This window comes from Vidua macroura, chromosome 7, assembly GCF_024509145.1.
Source record: "Vidua macroura isolate BioBank_ID:100142 chromosome 7, ASM2450914v1, whole genome shotgun sequence".
NCBI classification, from domain to species: Eukaryota; Metazoa; Chordata; class Aves; order Passeriformes; family Viduidae; genus Vidua; species Vidua macroura.
In genome coordinates, this window is record NC_071577.1 from 8,986,420 (window position 1) to 9,003,742 (window position 17,323).

Genomic DNA, 17,323 nt, shown 5'->3' on the forward strand with positions numbered 1-17,323 from the left:
AACTTCAGTGAATATATAAATACAGAGTTCCTGTTTCAGAGTTTCAGAGTTTCTGCTCTATGATTTGCAGTGATTTTTTTTCAGCCAGGGTCTGAAGAATAGCTAGGATACAAAGAGAGAAACTTCCACTTAGGTATTTTCTTGGCTTTAAGCTTGAAGTCTGCAATTAACTAAGTCATGGTTTGGGTTCCCTTGGTGCATCCTAGATTTCTACTTCCAAGGATGATGAGAGGAATGAAACACTTGGCAGGGAAGACCACCGTGACCACCGCATCAGCCGGAGGGACTTGGCTGCCGTGGAGGGGGACGTGCACACTCTGGTGAGCTCTCAGCACTGAGGTGCTGACAACACACCTACAATCCTGTGCTGCTATGAGTCCTTAAAAACAAATGTAAGGAAGAGTTTTCCTCCCTAAACATGACTGGGGAAAAATCTCTAATAGGAAATTAACATATTACCATATCACTGTCTTTGTAACTGCAAACTATAAGTAATTATCCGATACTGGAGGTTATTTATTGTATTTTTTAATTTATTGTATTGTTAACTGGAGGTTATTTAATGTATTTTAATAGTTTATGGTGCTTTGCCAGTGGAGGTATATGGGTAAAGTAATGCCATTTAGGACTTTTCAAATATTTTCATACTTGGAACATCCTTCCTATTTTTATACACAGGGCTGTGGAACTGCTGACTGTTTAAAGATTGTCTGTCAAGTTGGCCACCTGGAAAGGGGAAAGAGTGCAATATTGTATTTAAAATCACGCCTTTGGACCCAAACTTTCATGAATGTGAGTGACTGTGAATATTCTGTCACTGTTTCTGAAGCATAAAAAGTGATTTTTGTACCCACATGCAATACTAATTTTGTTTTTCTTACGCAGAAAGAAAATCAGAATCATTCCTACTCTCTCAAATCATCTGCTTCTTTCAGTGTTATAGAGTTCCCTTATAAGAACCTTTCCTTTGAAGATATTCACAATTCTACAGTTGTAAGTCATTTACATCCAGCTTGAGTTACCATATACAATCACTTCAAAATTAGTGCAAAGACAGTTATTGTTGAGTAACATTTTTTGGCTTGATATCATTTTAATTTTTTCAGCTCTGTGTTTCATGTATTTATTTCAGTTGTGCACATACATCTGAGGGTAAAACAGACTGAAGTTGACAATATTTGTGGCTTGAAAGACTTAATTGAAAATGAAAAAAATAATGGCAAACAGTCCTCATGTTCCTGTTAATGCCATTGTTTTTAGAGAAATATTTTACTTCAAATTTGTTTTCAACTGTAGTAGCACTTACAGCTTAAATAATGAACTTTCATTATATTATATGAAGCACTATATGTGAGGGTGGAAGAAAAAGACCTTCTGTGCCTCAGGGGGTTTCAAAGGGAAAGAAGACAGGGTGCAAACAGAAAGGAAGATATAGGCCACTTGTTTGGGCTGGCAAATTGAAAGTTTTTGGTAAGCATTATAGCATTAAGAGATCTTAAGAAAAAGATAGAAAAGGATTATGATTAATTTATTTTTGAATATAATTTCTAATGCCTGTTATTAACTGGGTTTTTTTTTTTGTCTCTCAAGCTTTGTGGACTTGATTTTTTGTTTCAAAGTATACTGCCTTTTAAGGAAAAAAAAAAAAAACAAAAGATGAAAAGCCCTTAATTATTTTTCTCTATAATTCCAAAATATTTCCAGATTCTTACAGTTTTACTGAAAATCATCAAGAATTACAGAAGACATGTTGCCATGTTACCACTGTTTGCAAAAAAGCAAACCCAGGCAAAACAACCCCCAACTCCCTACTATAATTTAACTTCAAAATCCTATTAAATCTGGGTCAGTCAAGTGTTTACGTCACCAAGAATCTATGGCTTTTTATTCATTCTGGAGAGAAAAAGTAATTTATACTGGATTAAGATTATAATCATGATAGGATAAAGGTGTACAAGATTTAAACTGCATGAATGAACTCAGCATGTCACTGTGGTGCAAAGTGTGATTTACTGTGTTTTTCTCTCAGGTTGCTACAAATATTACGTGGGGCATTCAACCACAGCCCATGCCTGTGCCAGTGTGGGTTATAATTTTGGCCGTCCTAGCAGGGTTACTGCTCCTGGCTGTTCTAGTTTTTGTCATGTACAGGGTAAGTACTGTGTCTGGGGGTTGTTGCATCATTTGCTTTTCCCTACTAGTTATGTATTATTTCATATTGTACTAGCACTTGGCAGAAATGCCTTGCTCCCCTAATCATCTGAATCTTTTTGGAATAATTGTAAAAGCTTTTCAGCTTTGTCAGAAAGACGCTGAATAAAAGAGCATGTCTGTGATGGTGCTAAACACAGTTTAATTTTTTAATATATTAAAAATATTTACTGTCTTTGGAGGTCAAAAATGAGGGAAGACAGTAGGAGTGAAAAGACAGCTTAATCAGTTAAGATCTGATCATGAAGGAAAGAGAAAGTATGTGTGTATATGTTTTGCAAATCACAATGCAATTCCTTAATTGTTCCCTGAATCACAGATGGGCTTTTTCAAACGTGTGAGGCCACCTCAGGAAGAACAAGAAAGAGAACAACTGCAACCGCATGAGAATGGGGAGGGAACATCAGAAGCTTAAGCAGAGTTTTATCTGTAAGGCATTCTGAAGTGTACACTTGCCTACACCTTGGTTACAAATATTGGCTTCTCCCTTCATGAGCAAACACTCACCACTGCAGAGCTGCTGGTCTCAGAAGGCACCAGCATGTGCCAAACAAGGGCAAAACACTTAAACCTTCCCTCCTGCATTAATGCTGTTCCTGCCTGCCACTAACGCATCTGCACTGACCCCGTGGGACAAACTCCAGTGAGAGCAGTGCTGGGATTCTGCTTGCTGGGATACAGGACACATCATCCTTTCTGGTTCATGTACTGACTCTCCATGAATTGCTACACAGATTCTGCATTTGCTCTTGGAGCCAACAGCCTCCAGAGGTGCTTGCTGGATTCCGTGTTTGGTTTTGGCTGGTTTTTGTTGGAGTACACTACATTTCATTGCCTAGCTCTTGAAAGTCAGTTGCACAAAAAAAAAAAAAAAGAATGTAGCTTCTTTTACAGTACTGAAGAATGTTCTTTACCCATTAGCTCTGATGATGATTTTTTTCTCCTGCTCAAGAAATAGGAAATATTCAGTGGAATCATTCACAGTGATACCTGTTCTGCACACCTGTTCCCCTGCCTACTCAGTCATCTGTCCTGTGGTTTCCCTCTAGACCTTACAAATACTGTTCTCCAGGTCTTGGGTCTCTTACTGTAGGGATTGAGCCTACAAGCACCAAGTGAGGGATAAAAATCTGGGGCTGAGGTACTTTCTGTGGGACTTGGGGAAAAGATTCAGGGCAAGATCCCAAGTTTCTGCTGTGTATTTCCACAGAGCAGGATCCAGGTGTTCCACAGAGTTCTTGGCGCCATGGATGCATTCATGCACTGCCAGGGACAAGATGCTGGGCTGTGGCTGCCAGCAGACGTGTCTGAGAAAACCCTTGATGTCCACCAGCCAAACCTGTGCAGGGTTTGAAGTGAAGGCTGTAAATTACTTGGATTGTATTTTGGTTTCTAGCAGAACACTGGAGGGACGCTGTGTGACAGGTTACCTGGTGCACTGTAGGGAAGCTGTTAATCCTCACTTTCCCTGCTTGACCGTGCCCAGGTGCAGGATGGAGTGACACTGGGGCTGTTTAGACCAGGCTCTCTGCCAGCCACATCCATGGATCTGGATTACACCTGCACTTTAGCCACACTCACACCTCTGTCACCTCCTGCCCTCAGAGAACAGTGAGTCAAATGAAGCAGGGAAGAGCTGGCAGTCCACAAGAACTTGGAAAGTAAAGGTTGATTTGGCTTGTTGCATTTCACTCATTCATTGTTTCACTGGCTTGTTTCATTTGATTCATTCATTGTTTCAGTCCCTGCGTGTTTCATTGCACAAGACATTTCATTGCACAAGACATTTCATTATGTTCAATGCATTTCATTGCCAGAAAAGACACTAAGTATTTTGATTCATTGCTGTTTTCTGAACATACCAAAAGGTCAGTGGTTTAAAGCCATGGATTTAAATCACTCAGTATATTTCCCTCACCACTGGTGTAGTAAAAGGAAGCTTCTTACACTGATTGACACAAGAGCATTGTCTATGCATTCCAGTGGACAAGGAACTGCAGAGTAGGAGATTGTTCAGCTTGCAACCACAGGTTGCATAGATCCTACAGTGGGCATACTTAAACCATTGCTAAAGTGCCTTACATGACTTGTGTTTATTCTCTTTTCCAAAAAGAGAATAAATTACACTATAAACTCCCAGGTACACAAAGGAAGACTTCTACAGTACTGACACCAGTGCAATTTCTATGTAGACGGACTCTTAAAAGGGCAAAAACTCTGGTTTGGTTTTGTACCTTGGGGGTTTTGTTCATAGCTGCATCTCCCCCATAAATACAGCTGTGCCCACTAAACCCAGAATTTTCTGAAATGAGCAGTTTATTTCAACTCTTATTTCTGCATCCTTTCAGAGATTTAAAATCCACCAATGGCTTTTGTTGTTAAGTCCATTCTTACTTGCTGATCCATGATGGCATCTGAGTCCTTAAGGGAGCGAGCACTGAGTCTGGGGGGACCAGCATGTTCACCAGATATAGGCTTGCATATTTATCCATTTACATGGGTTGGGTTTAGACAGTTTGTTTAGATAAAATTAGTATACATGAAAGGGTATAGGGTATAGGGTATAAATCTCCTTTCACTGAACTTCCAAGGTCTTTGGTGTGGCCAATGTTTTATTTTTATCTTTATTTTTAGTATTGTTCCTAGTGATGTAGTAGAGAATCAGGAGTCAGGCTTTGATCCTGGCCTCAAAATGTGACTTTGGTAGAACAGCATTTTCAGTGACTTACACGGGCCTGTGGTTCTCACGCTTTGTCAGCTGATTATCTGTGTGCAAGGAGATTGGTTTTACTCAGTCTTAATCTTAGTAGGGTAAGAGGTTTAAGAGACTGCCAGACAGATTATAGCTCTAATTCCTACATGTGTGCTTTCATTACATGTACACTCCATGGTGACTTGAAATTTATTAGACTACTTGCATGTGTAGGCTTTATTAGGAGATGAAAAAGAGTATTTAAAAAAAGCATGGTCAAGATCCCTCCTGCTCACATGGATGGGATTCCATAGCATTGCTAATGTCAGTGCTAACTGCATCCTAATTTTACTGGAAACTCTCATTTTGCTGATTTTCAGGATAAGAAGGTACATTTCATTGGTACAACTACTGTAGCTACAGAAAGTATCTTCCATTTTTGAAGTTACATAAAGTAAGACTTATTTAAGTGATTTTTATTTCTTGCCTTTTCTGCTGGAGAATGAAAACAAATAGTTGCTTCTTCCATGTCCGTTAATTTCCAGTTAGGTTAAAAAGACCACAGTAGCATATGTAAATGGAGTATGCAGGTTACTTAGTGAGCATAGATGTAACACCTCAAATTCAATTTAAAGTAGCATTTGTCTTTCAGGGAGATTCCAAACTGGAAATTTTCCTGAATGGGTGTGCAGGAAACTTTTGATAGTGTTTTCTAGATTTAGCAATAAGATTCCAGATTTTGTATGTACATGTGTCAATATATATTTCATACTGACTTAGAGGCATTGATGTATTCTTACAGCAAGTACTGTAGAATGATGTTAAAGCTTTTAAAGAAACTTTAGAAAAGGTATTTTAGAAGTAAATTAATGCCTTTGAGTCAAAATTGATATGCATAAGGTGCATACTGGAAGCATTTAAAAAATACAAGCAGAGTAACAGAGAATTCTTTTGAGAGCTACGTTTCAGGAGCAGATTTTTTATGAATATAAAATCAACAGGTATGTAATTATTTAGACAATAAAAACATTTTAAAAGAGCTATCTTTTATAATGAAATATGAAATTATATAAGTACTCCAGTTTGCAATTAGTGCAGCATCTCATGATCAATATTGAAAAGTGATTTATATTACAGAATGGATATTATCTATTACTATATTTGACAACATTTAGAAAATGTAAAGCAAGGAACCTAATTTATAGGTTTACTTTTCTTTCAAGAAACTATGAAATTGTGGAAATAGCTTTTGTTTAAGCATGACTGAAAAGTCAAATGTGGGCTATATTTATCAACATAATTTGAAATCTTTGAGTAAGTTTGCCGACATTGTTTGCCAAGTTTTCAGGGTTTATTTCTGTTTTAAATCTTGATTTACACGTTGATCTCCAATTCACATAATGCTTGTGGAAACATTCTAAAGTTTACCATGTGTGCTCTTTCTTTATAAAACATTTATTCCAAGCAAAGGTATGAAATATTTAGTTGTTTCTAAACTTGAGTCCACGCTTAAATAGTCTTAAAGTGTATTTTGAAAATACTTCAGCTATAATCAGCGTGCTCTTGGTGATTTGAAGGAATCATGCTGCCCTTAGATTTTTACAGCATTTGGGTTTGTCGTTGGTTACCCTGACAGAGCCCTGCAGTATTTTTTCCTAGACCCTCCCAGACAGTCTCAGAGCAGCAGTACACTGGTGAAAATCACTTTTTTTCTTTGGTCCAGACTAACGTGACCCTTTGAATGTGATTCTTTATGTCCAATGCTGCTGGCTGTTAATGAGTCAGGGAAAAAAATAATTTTATTAAAGAAAAAAAAAAAAATAAAAAAAGGTAATGGCAGGGCCCAGATGAGATGATTTTGGTTTGTTTCTGAGGCGTGCAGAGCTGTTAGTGCTCTGTTGGCAGTGGCCCCTGTCACAGCCAGATGCCACAGCTGGGATCATGTTTATTGCTGAACTCCTGTGGGATGTGAACTCCCTGGTACTGAGTCTTTAGCCTCGAACCCCCCAGCTGCAACATGACATGGTCTGACCTGGTTCACTGCCAAGTCCTGTGCCCAGTTTTGCTGGCCTAAGAAGGGCCGTGGTGTTTCCTTTTTTGTGAGGACAGTGCTCGTGAGCACATTACAGAGCCAGCTCTGTGCTCACTGGAGGTGATGAATTAATGCCATTGGAAGTCTTTGATCACCCACATTGGGTGAAGCTTGATGTATATTCTAAAGTGTATCCACTACTAACTCGTGAGTCCTTCACAACTGGTACCGCCTTCTTTAAGTCCACTGTGGAAAATTTGACTAGAGACTGTAGAAAAATGGGGTTGAGTCTGTAGTACTACTGCTGTTTCATGTGATTGTGGTATTTAGGTCTGTTTTTTCCCAGTGTGTAGAATTTTAACATAACAGAGAAAATCTAACCTTTCATGCAATGACTTTCTCCAGTTATGCTGCATTAAAGGTGAATAACTTGACCCTTGGCTTTTGCAAAGTAGTGGAAGATTTCATGTAGCATTTGCATCTTAAAAAATCCTTGTACAGGTTTTGCTTTTCTAGTCCATGAAGGAAACCTGTATTTGCTATGATAGAAATATGCTGAAAAATGTAACATTTTATTTCTTCGTAATGGATTTTTTTTTGCCTTTTTTTTGTGTTTGCTCGTGCATTAAATCAGTAGAGCATTATTTGCACAAGCAGAAAATTAACATACTAACGAGAGTGCTGCATTTTGTGTTTCTTTGTCATGCAGTAAATACTTGCAGCATAAATGGGAATATTTTCTATGAACTTGTTTCAAAGGTCTTCGGTACATTTAAGGAGAGCAATATACATTTGGAGTCACCTTATTTTGTATTAAATTATAAATTGTGCAAAGAAGAGGGTATTGTGGCACAGTAATTTTGTACTGATATGGAATATATAGCTATTAAAGCTATGGTTTGCTTTTTAACTCATTCTTTTCATCCTAATGCAAATTTGAGTGTTTTTATTAGGTTGTATTTTTCTATGTATATATACAATTCCAAAATCCTATGATTGGGTAAACCGAAAAATGTAATTATTGATTTGGTTCTGATATTTAGAATTTTGGAATAAAATACCTCTTAATCAACAGAAATTTTGTTGTAGGTTTGTTTTTGGGTTTTTTTTTCTAAGGTGTATTTTTTTAAATGCATTTAATTCACCAGAAAATATTTCAATGTATATGTTTGTACTCCACAATTATGTGCTAAATTCAAAAAGGTTGTTACATTTACACAACTTTTATGTTCGCACCTCAAGTGGCACCTTGAGTCAAAAAATTTTGTAATCACAAGCAAGAAAAATGATCTAGTCACAGACTATATTCTATCACCATAAAACTGATTCCCAACAGAAATTTCTACATACCAGAAATAAATATTTTTTACTTTATCGGTGCTGTAGAAAATGGTAACATCTTGTCCTCAGGTTAGGAAAATTTTCCTAGAGAACTGGAGTATCTTTTCTTGTTGTATTATTAGTCTAATTTTACCTCAGTGTTACATTTTTTCTGATTACCAGTCATACTCACCTGTGTGAGTGGGGTGACAGCACTATTTTGTGTCATTAAGACATACTTGAGTATGTTTTATTGATAAAACAAACAGTGAGAATTAAATGTTAGTGCTTGTGACCACTTCAGACAAACTCCAAACTAGTGAGCTCCCTGGCTTGCTAGCAGAGAATTTGTTAACCTAAAGAGAATAGTAATAAAGGAGACAGAAAAGATGAAGATCTGATATTTGTGGTTTAATTAACAACTTCCACCGATGTCACAGTGGCTGCACCTGATGCAAGAAACACGACAGCAGCAGTCCAAACGTGTTTTTTTAACATTTGTTCAATACCCCCTGCAGCCAGCACAGGCCTAGCTCCTGTTAAATAAGACACCTGCAGTTGGATAGCAGCACAGTGATCACTGCATCTGCCTAGCAGTTCCAAATGAATATATTATTATTGAGAAATTAGTGACAACTAATTAGCTGTCTCGTTACAGGAACAAGGCAACAGAGTGGTTTTTCAAGTTCCCATCTTATGGTGTAGCCACCTCAGGCAAAATGGTGGCCCATGCCTCGAGGTAATTTGCATTTGCACCACTCCACTGGAGCCACGCTGCTGTAATTCGACTCTTTGCACACCTGAATGACACTTCACTGTGTGCTGGGATCATTAGTTAGTTTGTAAATGAATTGCTAACACATTAATATTTTATTGCATATCGGTACATAAATCGCCGGTTCAGGCATTCTAAAGAACACTGTGAACAATTGGAAATACTTTGAAAAAAATATTTACTGGAACTTCTCCTCAATATATTGTCTGACCTACATAAAGAATTAAGGTTAGTGCTGTCAGCTGCCCATCTTCTCACAGGGTATTTCACAATCAATCTGTTCTACTGCATCTTCCTGATAAACCTTCTGAAAGTCTGGTGCTGAATTATTACCCCTCTTGACAAACACACAGGACATGCTAAGACTGAGTTTACAGGACACAAAAGCACAACACACACCTTGCAAATGTGAGAAGCAGAAGAATATTGACAGAACACACCCCATTAATAGTGTTTGTGATTTTACATGCAGATTAGGCCTATGTGGTACTGCTGTTGAGAGCTTTGCAGAGTCCACACATAGACTGACATTTCTGTGTCATTTGTGCACACATTTTCAGCCCTGGCAGAACAGCAGGTGCCAAGTTCAGTGGCTGATGACAATGGTTGTAATTTGTTTACAGTCTGAAGAGTGTGTAGCAACTTTTTAAAAGACTGCAGGGGTTACTGCTGGACACAATTCCTCAAGAAAATACTCAGGTAGTTGAAACAAATTACTATAAACCTTCATTTCTTCAGGGAAAATTTGTTTAAGAAGAACATCCTGATTGTGATTATATTTTTTTCTGAAATGAATGTTATTGTGTACCCTAATTTTTCTTAGCAATTTTTCTAAATGTAGTACAGACAATTAATTTCCATATTATTCCCCATTTGAAGCCATTTTAAAGAGAGCTTTTATCACACATTTAACAGATATTTTTCCCCCAGAATTTTATAAATGAATAATTGTTCATAATCATATCATCAGCATCAATTTAAAATGTTTCAGCTGCCAAGCTGGTTCCACTATTCCTCTGCAAATAATTTATATCTTGTTAAAAGCTCACATCTGCAACCATTTGGAAATGAATTTGTGATCTGCCCTTTTTCAATGCCACACCCTCAGTCACCAGACAAATTCCTGAACAAAGGAAGCTCACAGCAGCAGCAAGTTTTCTGTAGGTCCCTTTCTTCCACCTGGGACCACACACAGTTGCAGAGAATCCAAAATTAATTGAGCTCTAAGAGTGGCTGTGCAGGAACAGCCACTTTTCCTTTGCAGTGCCCACACAAGAGGTTGAAATAGGAAGCAGGGTGAGAGGATGTTAATTAAGCAAATAGGCACTGAGCATGTCTGCTAAACTAAAAAGAGATTTTTTTTTTTCTTTATGAGCTCCTGGAGGAGTTTCACATCAAATAAATGATTGGGTTTTTTGCCTGGTTTTTGTGGTCCTTTGCTTCCTTTCAAGAAAGGTCCTATAAAATGAAATCAGGTTTTCATGGCAAAGGTTTTTTTGGTGCTGATGAAGAAAAAAGAGATTGACAGATTGACAATAAAGAATAGTATTGAGGAGTACCAGCTGAGGAGGATGTGCATTTCCCACTGCAGCATTACCCTGTGAGCAGTGACTGGGCCAAAATGGTGCCAATGGACTATCAGCAACTGCAACAAAAGCAAATCGTATTTTCTACGTCAATCCCAAATCTATTTCAAGTCATTGTTAGTGGCAGTGAAATTATTACATTGTACTGTATGGAATGACATGGAGGCATAAGGGAAATTGTATTTTCTTCAGATTTTATAAGACATATGTTGAAAATATGCACAGTAACCTGTCAGTTCTTCCTTTCAGTACGGGGAAATTTATACCCTGCCTGTTTCTCTTTCAATGAAGACATTTCTGCGATCTGAAAACTACAGGATTTGGCCTAGTGTGTTATAGTAAATATGTATAGGTTTATAAAATAAACCTTTTATTTGACTGATCTTTGTTTGTCAAAAAGCAATTCACGTAATTTCATATTTTCCAAAGAAATTTCTATTCACTAGTCAAACATACACTGAGGATTTTGTATTAGCCCATTCTGAGGGTGCTTACAGAGAATGGGATGTTGGTCTCCCTGAGATCATGGCACGGGCACGCTCATCCCCACCAGTGTGAGATCCCCCTGGGGTGATCCCAGTGTGTGCTCAGCCCTCAGGCACATCTGCTCTGGGACAGTTTGGTGTGTCTGGATGTGCCTTTCCTCTGGTTTTGGGTTTTTTCCCAGCCTTACCTGCTGTGAACAACTGCAGTGGTTTTTCCACTACCCCGCCCTGGGCTGTGTGGATACACCCGGCTCCCTCAGCCCCTCCTCATCAAGCGTGTGCTCCAGTCGCTGTGACAGCCTTTAAAATGACATTACATCTCCTAAAGCCTTGATCCTACACACAGGATCTCTCTGCCTCATGTGCATGTTTATTCTTATTAGCAGTTCCTGATACTCAACATTGCACTGATCAGCAGTACAGAGAATAAAAATGTTTAGCTCTCCTGAATGCATTTTTTAGAATTAAGGATGCACATAAGTAAAATTGGAATGCGTGTATTACACGTGTTTGTGAGGCCAGAGAAAGGCAGCAGAGCTGGGAAAAGGGTCTGGAGCACAAGCGAGTGAGGAGCAGCTGAGGGAGCCGGGCGTGTTTGTTCTGGAGAAAAGGCGGCCCGGGGGAGACCTTGCCGCTCTCTACAGCTCCCCGAAAGGAAGAGCAGCCAGGTGGGCTCTGTTCCCAAGCAATCAGCGACAGGCCGAGAGGACACAGGCTTCAGCTGTGCCAGGGGAGGTAAATTTAGGCTAGATATTGGGCAGAGTTTCTTCAAGAAATGGTGATCAGACATTGGAACGGGCCGCCCGGAGAGGTGGCGGAGCCACCATCCCTGCAGGTGTTTAAGGAAAGCCTGGAGGTGGCACTCAGCGCCGTGGTCTGCTTGACACGGTGCTGTTGGGTCACAGGCTGGACTCGGTGCCCTGCAAGGTCTTTCCCAGCCCGGTGGATTCTGTGGTTCTGTGGTTCTGTGCGGTTCACCGGTTCCGCGGGCGATGCTGGGGCTGCCCCGGGCAGCGCGGCCCGTACGCTCCGCCACCGCCGGCAACAAGTGCGGGGGGCGATGCGAGCGCTGCCGCCTCGGAGCGACGACATCCCCGGCACCTGGGGGAGGCGGCCCCGCTCCGCCCCGCCCCAGCCCCGCCCCGGCACGTCCGTGGGCGGGCGGGCGAGCGGAGCCGCCGCAGAGCCGCGGGTGCGGAGCGCTGCGCCGGCCTCCCGCAATATGCCTCCGCTGCCCCCGGGCTGCTCGCCATGCCGGGCACCTGCGGGCGCCTCTCCGCGCTGCTCCCGGGGCTGGCGGCCGCTCTGCTGCCGATGCTGGTGATGCTGATGATGGGGCGGCCGCCCCCCGCCGCCTCCGCCGCCGCCACCCGCCCGCAGCAGCAGCAGCGAGCGGCGCTGCCCGGGGGCGCCCCCGCCGCGGCATCAGGTACCGAACCCTCCCCGGCAGCGGGTACCGAACCGTCCCTTTCATCAGGTATCGGGTACCGAACCGTCCCTTTCATCAGGTATCAGGTACCGAACCCTCCCCTGCATCGGGTACCGAACCGTCCCTTTCATCAGGTATCAGGTACCGAGCCCTTCCCCGCAGCAGGTACCGACCCCTCCCCGGCATCCACCTTCCTCCCCTGCGGGACGGCTGCTCTCCCCCCGCGGGGAGCCCCGGCGTGTGCGCCGTGCGGTGCCGGGCCCCAAAATGAGCGGCTGCGGCTTGGCCGGAGCGCGATCCGTGTTTGGAGCCTGCGGGTGAGTGCACTGACCCGCACCTCGGGCCGCCGAAGCCTGGCCTTGGCTAGCGGGGCTCCAGGGATTCCTGCTGGCTGGCAGGAATGGCCACAGGGAGATAGCGGAGCGTCCCTGCGCTGTAAATATATATGTATGTATCATAGACGGGTATTTATTTCTGTGTATATTTCTGTGTCACTTTAAAAATAAACCAGCTGATACGTGTGCGAGCATCTTGAGCCTGTCAAATGCGTGATGGGGCTGCTGAGCTCGTTAGTTTTTGCAGCCCCTCTGCAGATGCTTATCCAAGAGCACGAAAATAATGTGCATATTTCAGCTTCAGGCCCTAGTTTTGCAATCGAATATTTGGGGGTACCCCTTTGCAGAACCAGAGCGAATGATGAGGTGTCTGTACTGTCACCTGGTTTAAAAAATATATGTATAGTCTGAAGTTTAAGGGCTCAAATGAGAATCAACCGATATTTTTCTTGCCATACTGCTTCTCACCAAAGAATTTCAAGATGATTTCAAGCATGAATTAAGACCTTTTAACACCAAGGCTCCATTTCGGCATATGTTTCATTTTTAGCATATAGGCATGCTTCTGTTTCCAGTTGACTTCAGGAAGGTATAAAATGTGCTTAGTTTTAGGCAGATGGTTAATATTTTCCTGAATTGAAGCCAATTTGCAAAGCTGCCAAAGTATATTTGTTAATTAGGAAATACAAGCAAAGATACTAAATTGCAGTATTTGCTTGCAACTTCTTTAAGATGTAGGACAAGTAATTAGATTTGATAGAAAATGAACAGAGTCTTAAATTTTTCTCTACACACTCTTAAAATGCCTTGATTTGCTCTTCAGCTCGTTTTTGTGCAGGTTTGTGTTTTTTATTATTATACAAACATTAAAACTGTAGCATTTTGAAGAAGGGCATTTGATTAACATCTTGGTCCTTGTTTTTCTCTTTTCAACTGATGATTTTTCATTAGTTTGCTTCTTATAATACTCTTAATAGAATATACCATTAATCACCAGCAAACACCACTTAAAAGGCATTGGCAGCATTTCTGACTTGGGCAGTGAACATTTTGCTCATTAAAAATTGAGTGGCAAAAAAAAAAAAAAGGACAGTTTTTCTAATTCAATGATCCTCTTTGGTTTCAGGTATTGATTTCTTTTCAAGAAGCTCTGTTACCTTATCTCCTTCAGCCCTGGCCAAGGTCTTTGTTGGTATCTAACATTTTGATGCCTTTTCTGTCGGTTTACTGTTGTTGTTGCAGGCCCACGTGCCCAGCTCTTGCTGCTTTCTTTTATTTTCTTACTTGGTATCATAGGTTCTGAGGTATGAGAATCCAGAAAGTGTCTTCTAGTCCACAGCTTGCATGTTCATTCAGTTTATGAATGTTAAAAATTATCATTTGAGTTGGTTGTCAGCATTTGTTTATGTTAGGCTTAAATATAGTTAAAGGCTTGTTTTACTTGTTGGCTGGATTTCTAAATGATCTTGATTCATTTTTTTCTTCTATAAAAACTGCAAAAAGCCAATGGTAGACTCTGAAAAAGATAAGCTAATGGCTGCTCTGAAACTTTTATTGCTCTGAAGAAGCTGCTAAGCACCTTTGGTTTTTTGTGTGGCAAAGCATGTAAGCAATTTTTGCTTTATTGTCATTTTGGACATTTTTTTAGAAGGAGAACGGGACTCCAGACGTATACATAATGGATAGTAATGCCTTTTTCAGTTAAATTACCATCGGATGGTTCACAGCTGCCAGGTAGGCAGGATAAATGGCTGCAGGAGCCTGGCAGCAGAGCCATCCCTCAGGGCAAGAGGCCACTCCTGCAGCTGCAGCTCCTGCGCTGGGGCTGCCAGGCAGCTCTGCCTTCTGCCAGCGAGCAGGAGCCTGCCCCAGCCCGGCTCTGTGCAGGGTGATGGTGACCCCAGAGCTGCTGTGCCACAGCACACGAGGCTTATCCTGCCTGCCTGGGAGGGCACAGAGCAGGGCTGGAGCTCACGTTTGACGTGTGTTCCCCTATCGATGGCCCTGTTCTGTCGAAGCTCATTACAGCGTTTTAAAGATCAATTCCCTCCCGGATTAAGTGACTCCTACCGGTGGGGCTGTTGTGCTGTTTGAGGAGAGATGCTGAAGTCAGCACAGCTGTGTGTGCGGAGTGTCTGGGGTGCACACTCTGTGCTGACATGGAAGTGCAGCAGGGAGAAGGTAGTGGCACATCATGACTGAGAAGGGCCTTTTGTTCATCTCTTTCTTTTCCCCTAAAAGCAACAGCAAACTTGCCATTGCTAAGAGAAATAAGTAAATTCTGTAACAAGGCAGAGAACACATACAAGAGGGACGCAGTTCACGGAGTTATTGTGACTCATCTCACAGATACAGGCATTCTTCCAAATTAAAGAAGAAAATAAAAAAATTGGAGAGCAAGAGAGACAGGTCTCTCTGGTTAGGATGGTGATTGCTGGAGTGGAGAACCTGCCTTGGTTCTTCCTTATTCATAGTGATTTTTTGCATTTTCCATGTGGCAATTTGGAAGTCTGGGCTCTGGTGTGCAGGAGCAATTGAAGAGAAGCTGCTGGGAGCTTCAGATATTCATCATTGAGGTCAGCAGGCTTGAGCACAGAATTCAGTGCTCTGATCCAGACCAGTCTGGTTTTGTTTTCCATGTTCCCTTTTCTTTATCTGTATTGAGGTGCATTCTTTACAGGAGCTGAGAGTTACATTCTTTAATGTTCATGAGACTTGGGCTATCCTGATGTGGGGCATTGTTATTCTCTTTCTAATGCAGATATTGCTCTATAAATAGAGCAGAGACCACTAATTGAATAAGTGATAGTTATCTGTATCAGCTCTGTGGCAGGTCTGACATGCACAGAATGAACAACATGCTCCTGCAGAAAAAGCAGCTGTGTCAGTGGCAACTGTCACATTACACAGGGTGACATACAGCATCTTCATGCTGGAGGTTTTTTGCCATGTTGAGACATTAGACTTGAATGTGGTTTTAAAATAGGTGGGTTTTTTTCAAGTATAGGTAGTCCCTGTACCTCTTGTAATCCCAGCATGAACAAGAAAAACTTTGCCCTGTTATTTGTTAGAGACCATGCCCAATCTGCCTCTCCTTCTAGAATTCAGGGAAAAAGGAGTTTATTTGGGTTTGGTGTAGGGTTGTTTTTTTTTTTTTTTTTTAAGCAGATGGCTTTGCATGCAATGGGGAGATTAACTTGGTTCTGTAGGGTGAAATTCAAAAGCTGTAGCAGCTAACATTGGTGCTGAACAAAGGAGAGGGGGGATTTGGAATTGCTATGTGCATTTATTTGTTAATACACAAACCCCTGTTTGTTGAGACAGATGAGATAAATATGTGATTGTTGACAAACCCAGAAGAAAAGTAGAGATTACTCTTTTACCTGCTGGAGACAAATTCACTGCCTGGGTGCTGCCTGTGGAATTCGATTCTGAGCCCATGTCTCAGCACTGTCTGTCTGCATGTGATGATGAGTGGCTGCCTAATGTGAAGCTGTGTTGTAGACAAGTCATTTCTGGTTCAGAGTTTTCTAAACTCTTTTGTATGTTGTCTTCTTCTTGATCATTCCAGTAGAAGGAAACTTTCTCATGCTTCCTTTTTATTTGAGATAAAAGAGAAATATTTATCCAAAACATGTGCAACTTACTGTTTTTTTAATCGTGGTGTTCCATGTGTCTTGCTGTAGAATATTTTTCCTAATGACTTGTATATTGGTGTGTAGCTGATACTAATACTTAGGTATTTAGAGGAGTGTTTGGTTCTGATATCTTGTTACGTTTGAATTTGAGCAATAGCACATAATAATGCACTTAACCCCATGGTGTAGTGTGACTGTCTTCTTTGTCACTTGATGGAACAATCTTTATGGTTCGCTGTCCCCCAGGTCACTGGATTGGTGATCAGTAGGGCAGCAATAAATCCAGTTTTGTTTTAGAGCTTTTGTTGCAGTCAGATACCACAAGAAAATGAGTGAGGAATTAAAAGCTGTGTGTGAGATTGTTTAACATTCCAGTAAGGAATGAAATTCAGTTGTTTTCATGGCTCAGCAGTTATGTAGGATACAGTTTCTGCTCAAGAAGACAGGGCTATCTGCATAGAGACTTCTGATCAGAGCTGGCATTATTTGTTTTGTACAAGCAGCAACAAAACCCTCTTATCCTGTAGATACTGGAATATAACTGATGTCAGGGAAAAGGTTTATTTTCAAATTACAAGTGTAACATGCACACCCCAGCCAAATGGTTTAGTGCAAGCAAGCTAACTCCACCTATAGAAATCAGGTCAGAAAATGGCCTTTGATTTGCTGTTCATTTTTCTCAGGATTCCCAGCCTCTGGTATTTACAATGATGGTTTCTCAGCTAGGTGTGAAAGAATGCAAGACTTAGACATGTCCTGATTTGTTGGAGATGATGTTAAGTGTCTGAGCTTTCTGTGCTGTTCTAACAGTTGGTAATGC

General features: G+C 41.1%; 2 protein-coding genes across 2 annotated transcripts in view; both read left to right on the forward strand.

Annotated features, from left to right (window-relative positions):
- The window catches only part of ITGAV (integrin subunit alpha V), a 45,225-nt gene extending 38,493 nt beyond the window's left edge, over nucleotides 1-6,732 (forward strand). Inside the window, exons 26-30 of the mRNA XM_053982287.1 lie at nucleotides 207-320; nucleotides 679-792; nucleotides 886-993; nucleotides 2,030-2,152; nucleotides 2,531-6,732. Of these exons, the coding sequence (XP_053838262.1) occupies nucleotides 207-320; nucleotides 679-792; nucleotides 886-993; nucleotides 2,030-2,152; nucleotides 2,531-2,626 (555 nt within the window). The 3' untranslated portion in view covers nucleotides 2,627-6,732. The remainder of the gene's footprint in view (nucleotides 1-206; nucleotides 321-678; nucleotides 793-885; nucleotides 994-2,029; nucleotides 2,153-2,530) is intronic.
- Nucleotides 6,733-12,313: 5,581 nt separating this feature from the next.
- Nucleotides 12,314-17,323, forward strand: part of FAM171B (family with sequence similarity 171 member B) — a 37,796-nt gene continuing 32,786 nt past the window's right edge. The window contains exon 1 of the mRNA XM_053981846.1: nucleotides 12,314-12,530. Coding sequence (XP_053837821.1) covers nucleotides 12,353-12,530 — 178 coding nt within the window. The 5' untranslated portion in view covers nucleotides 12,314-12,352. The remainder of the gene's footprint in view (nucleotides 12,531-17,323) is intronic.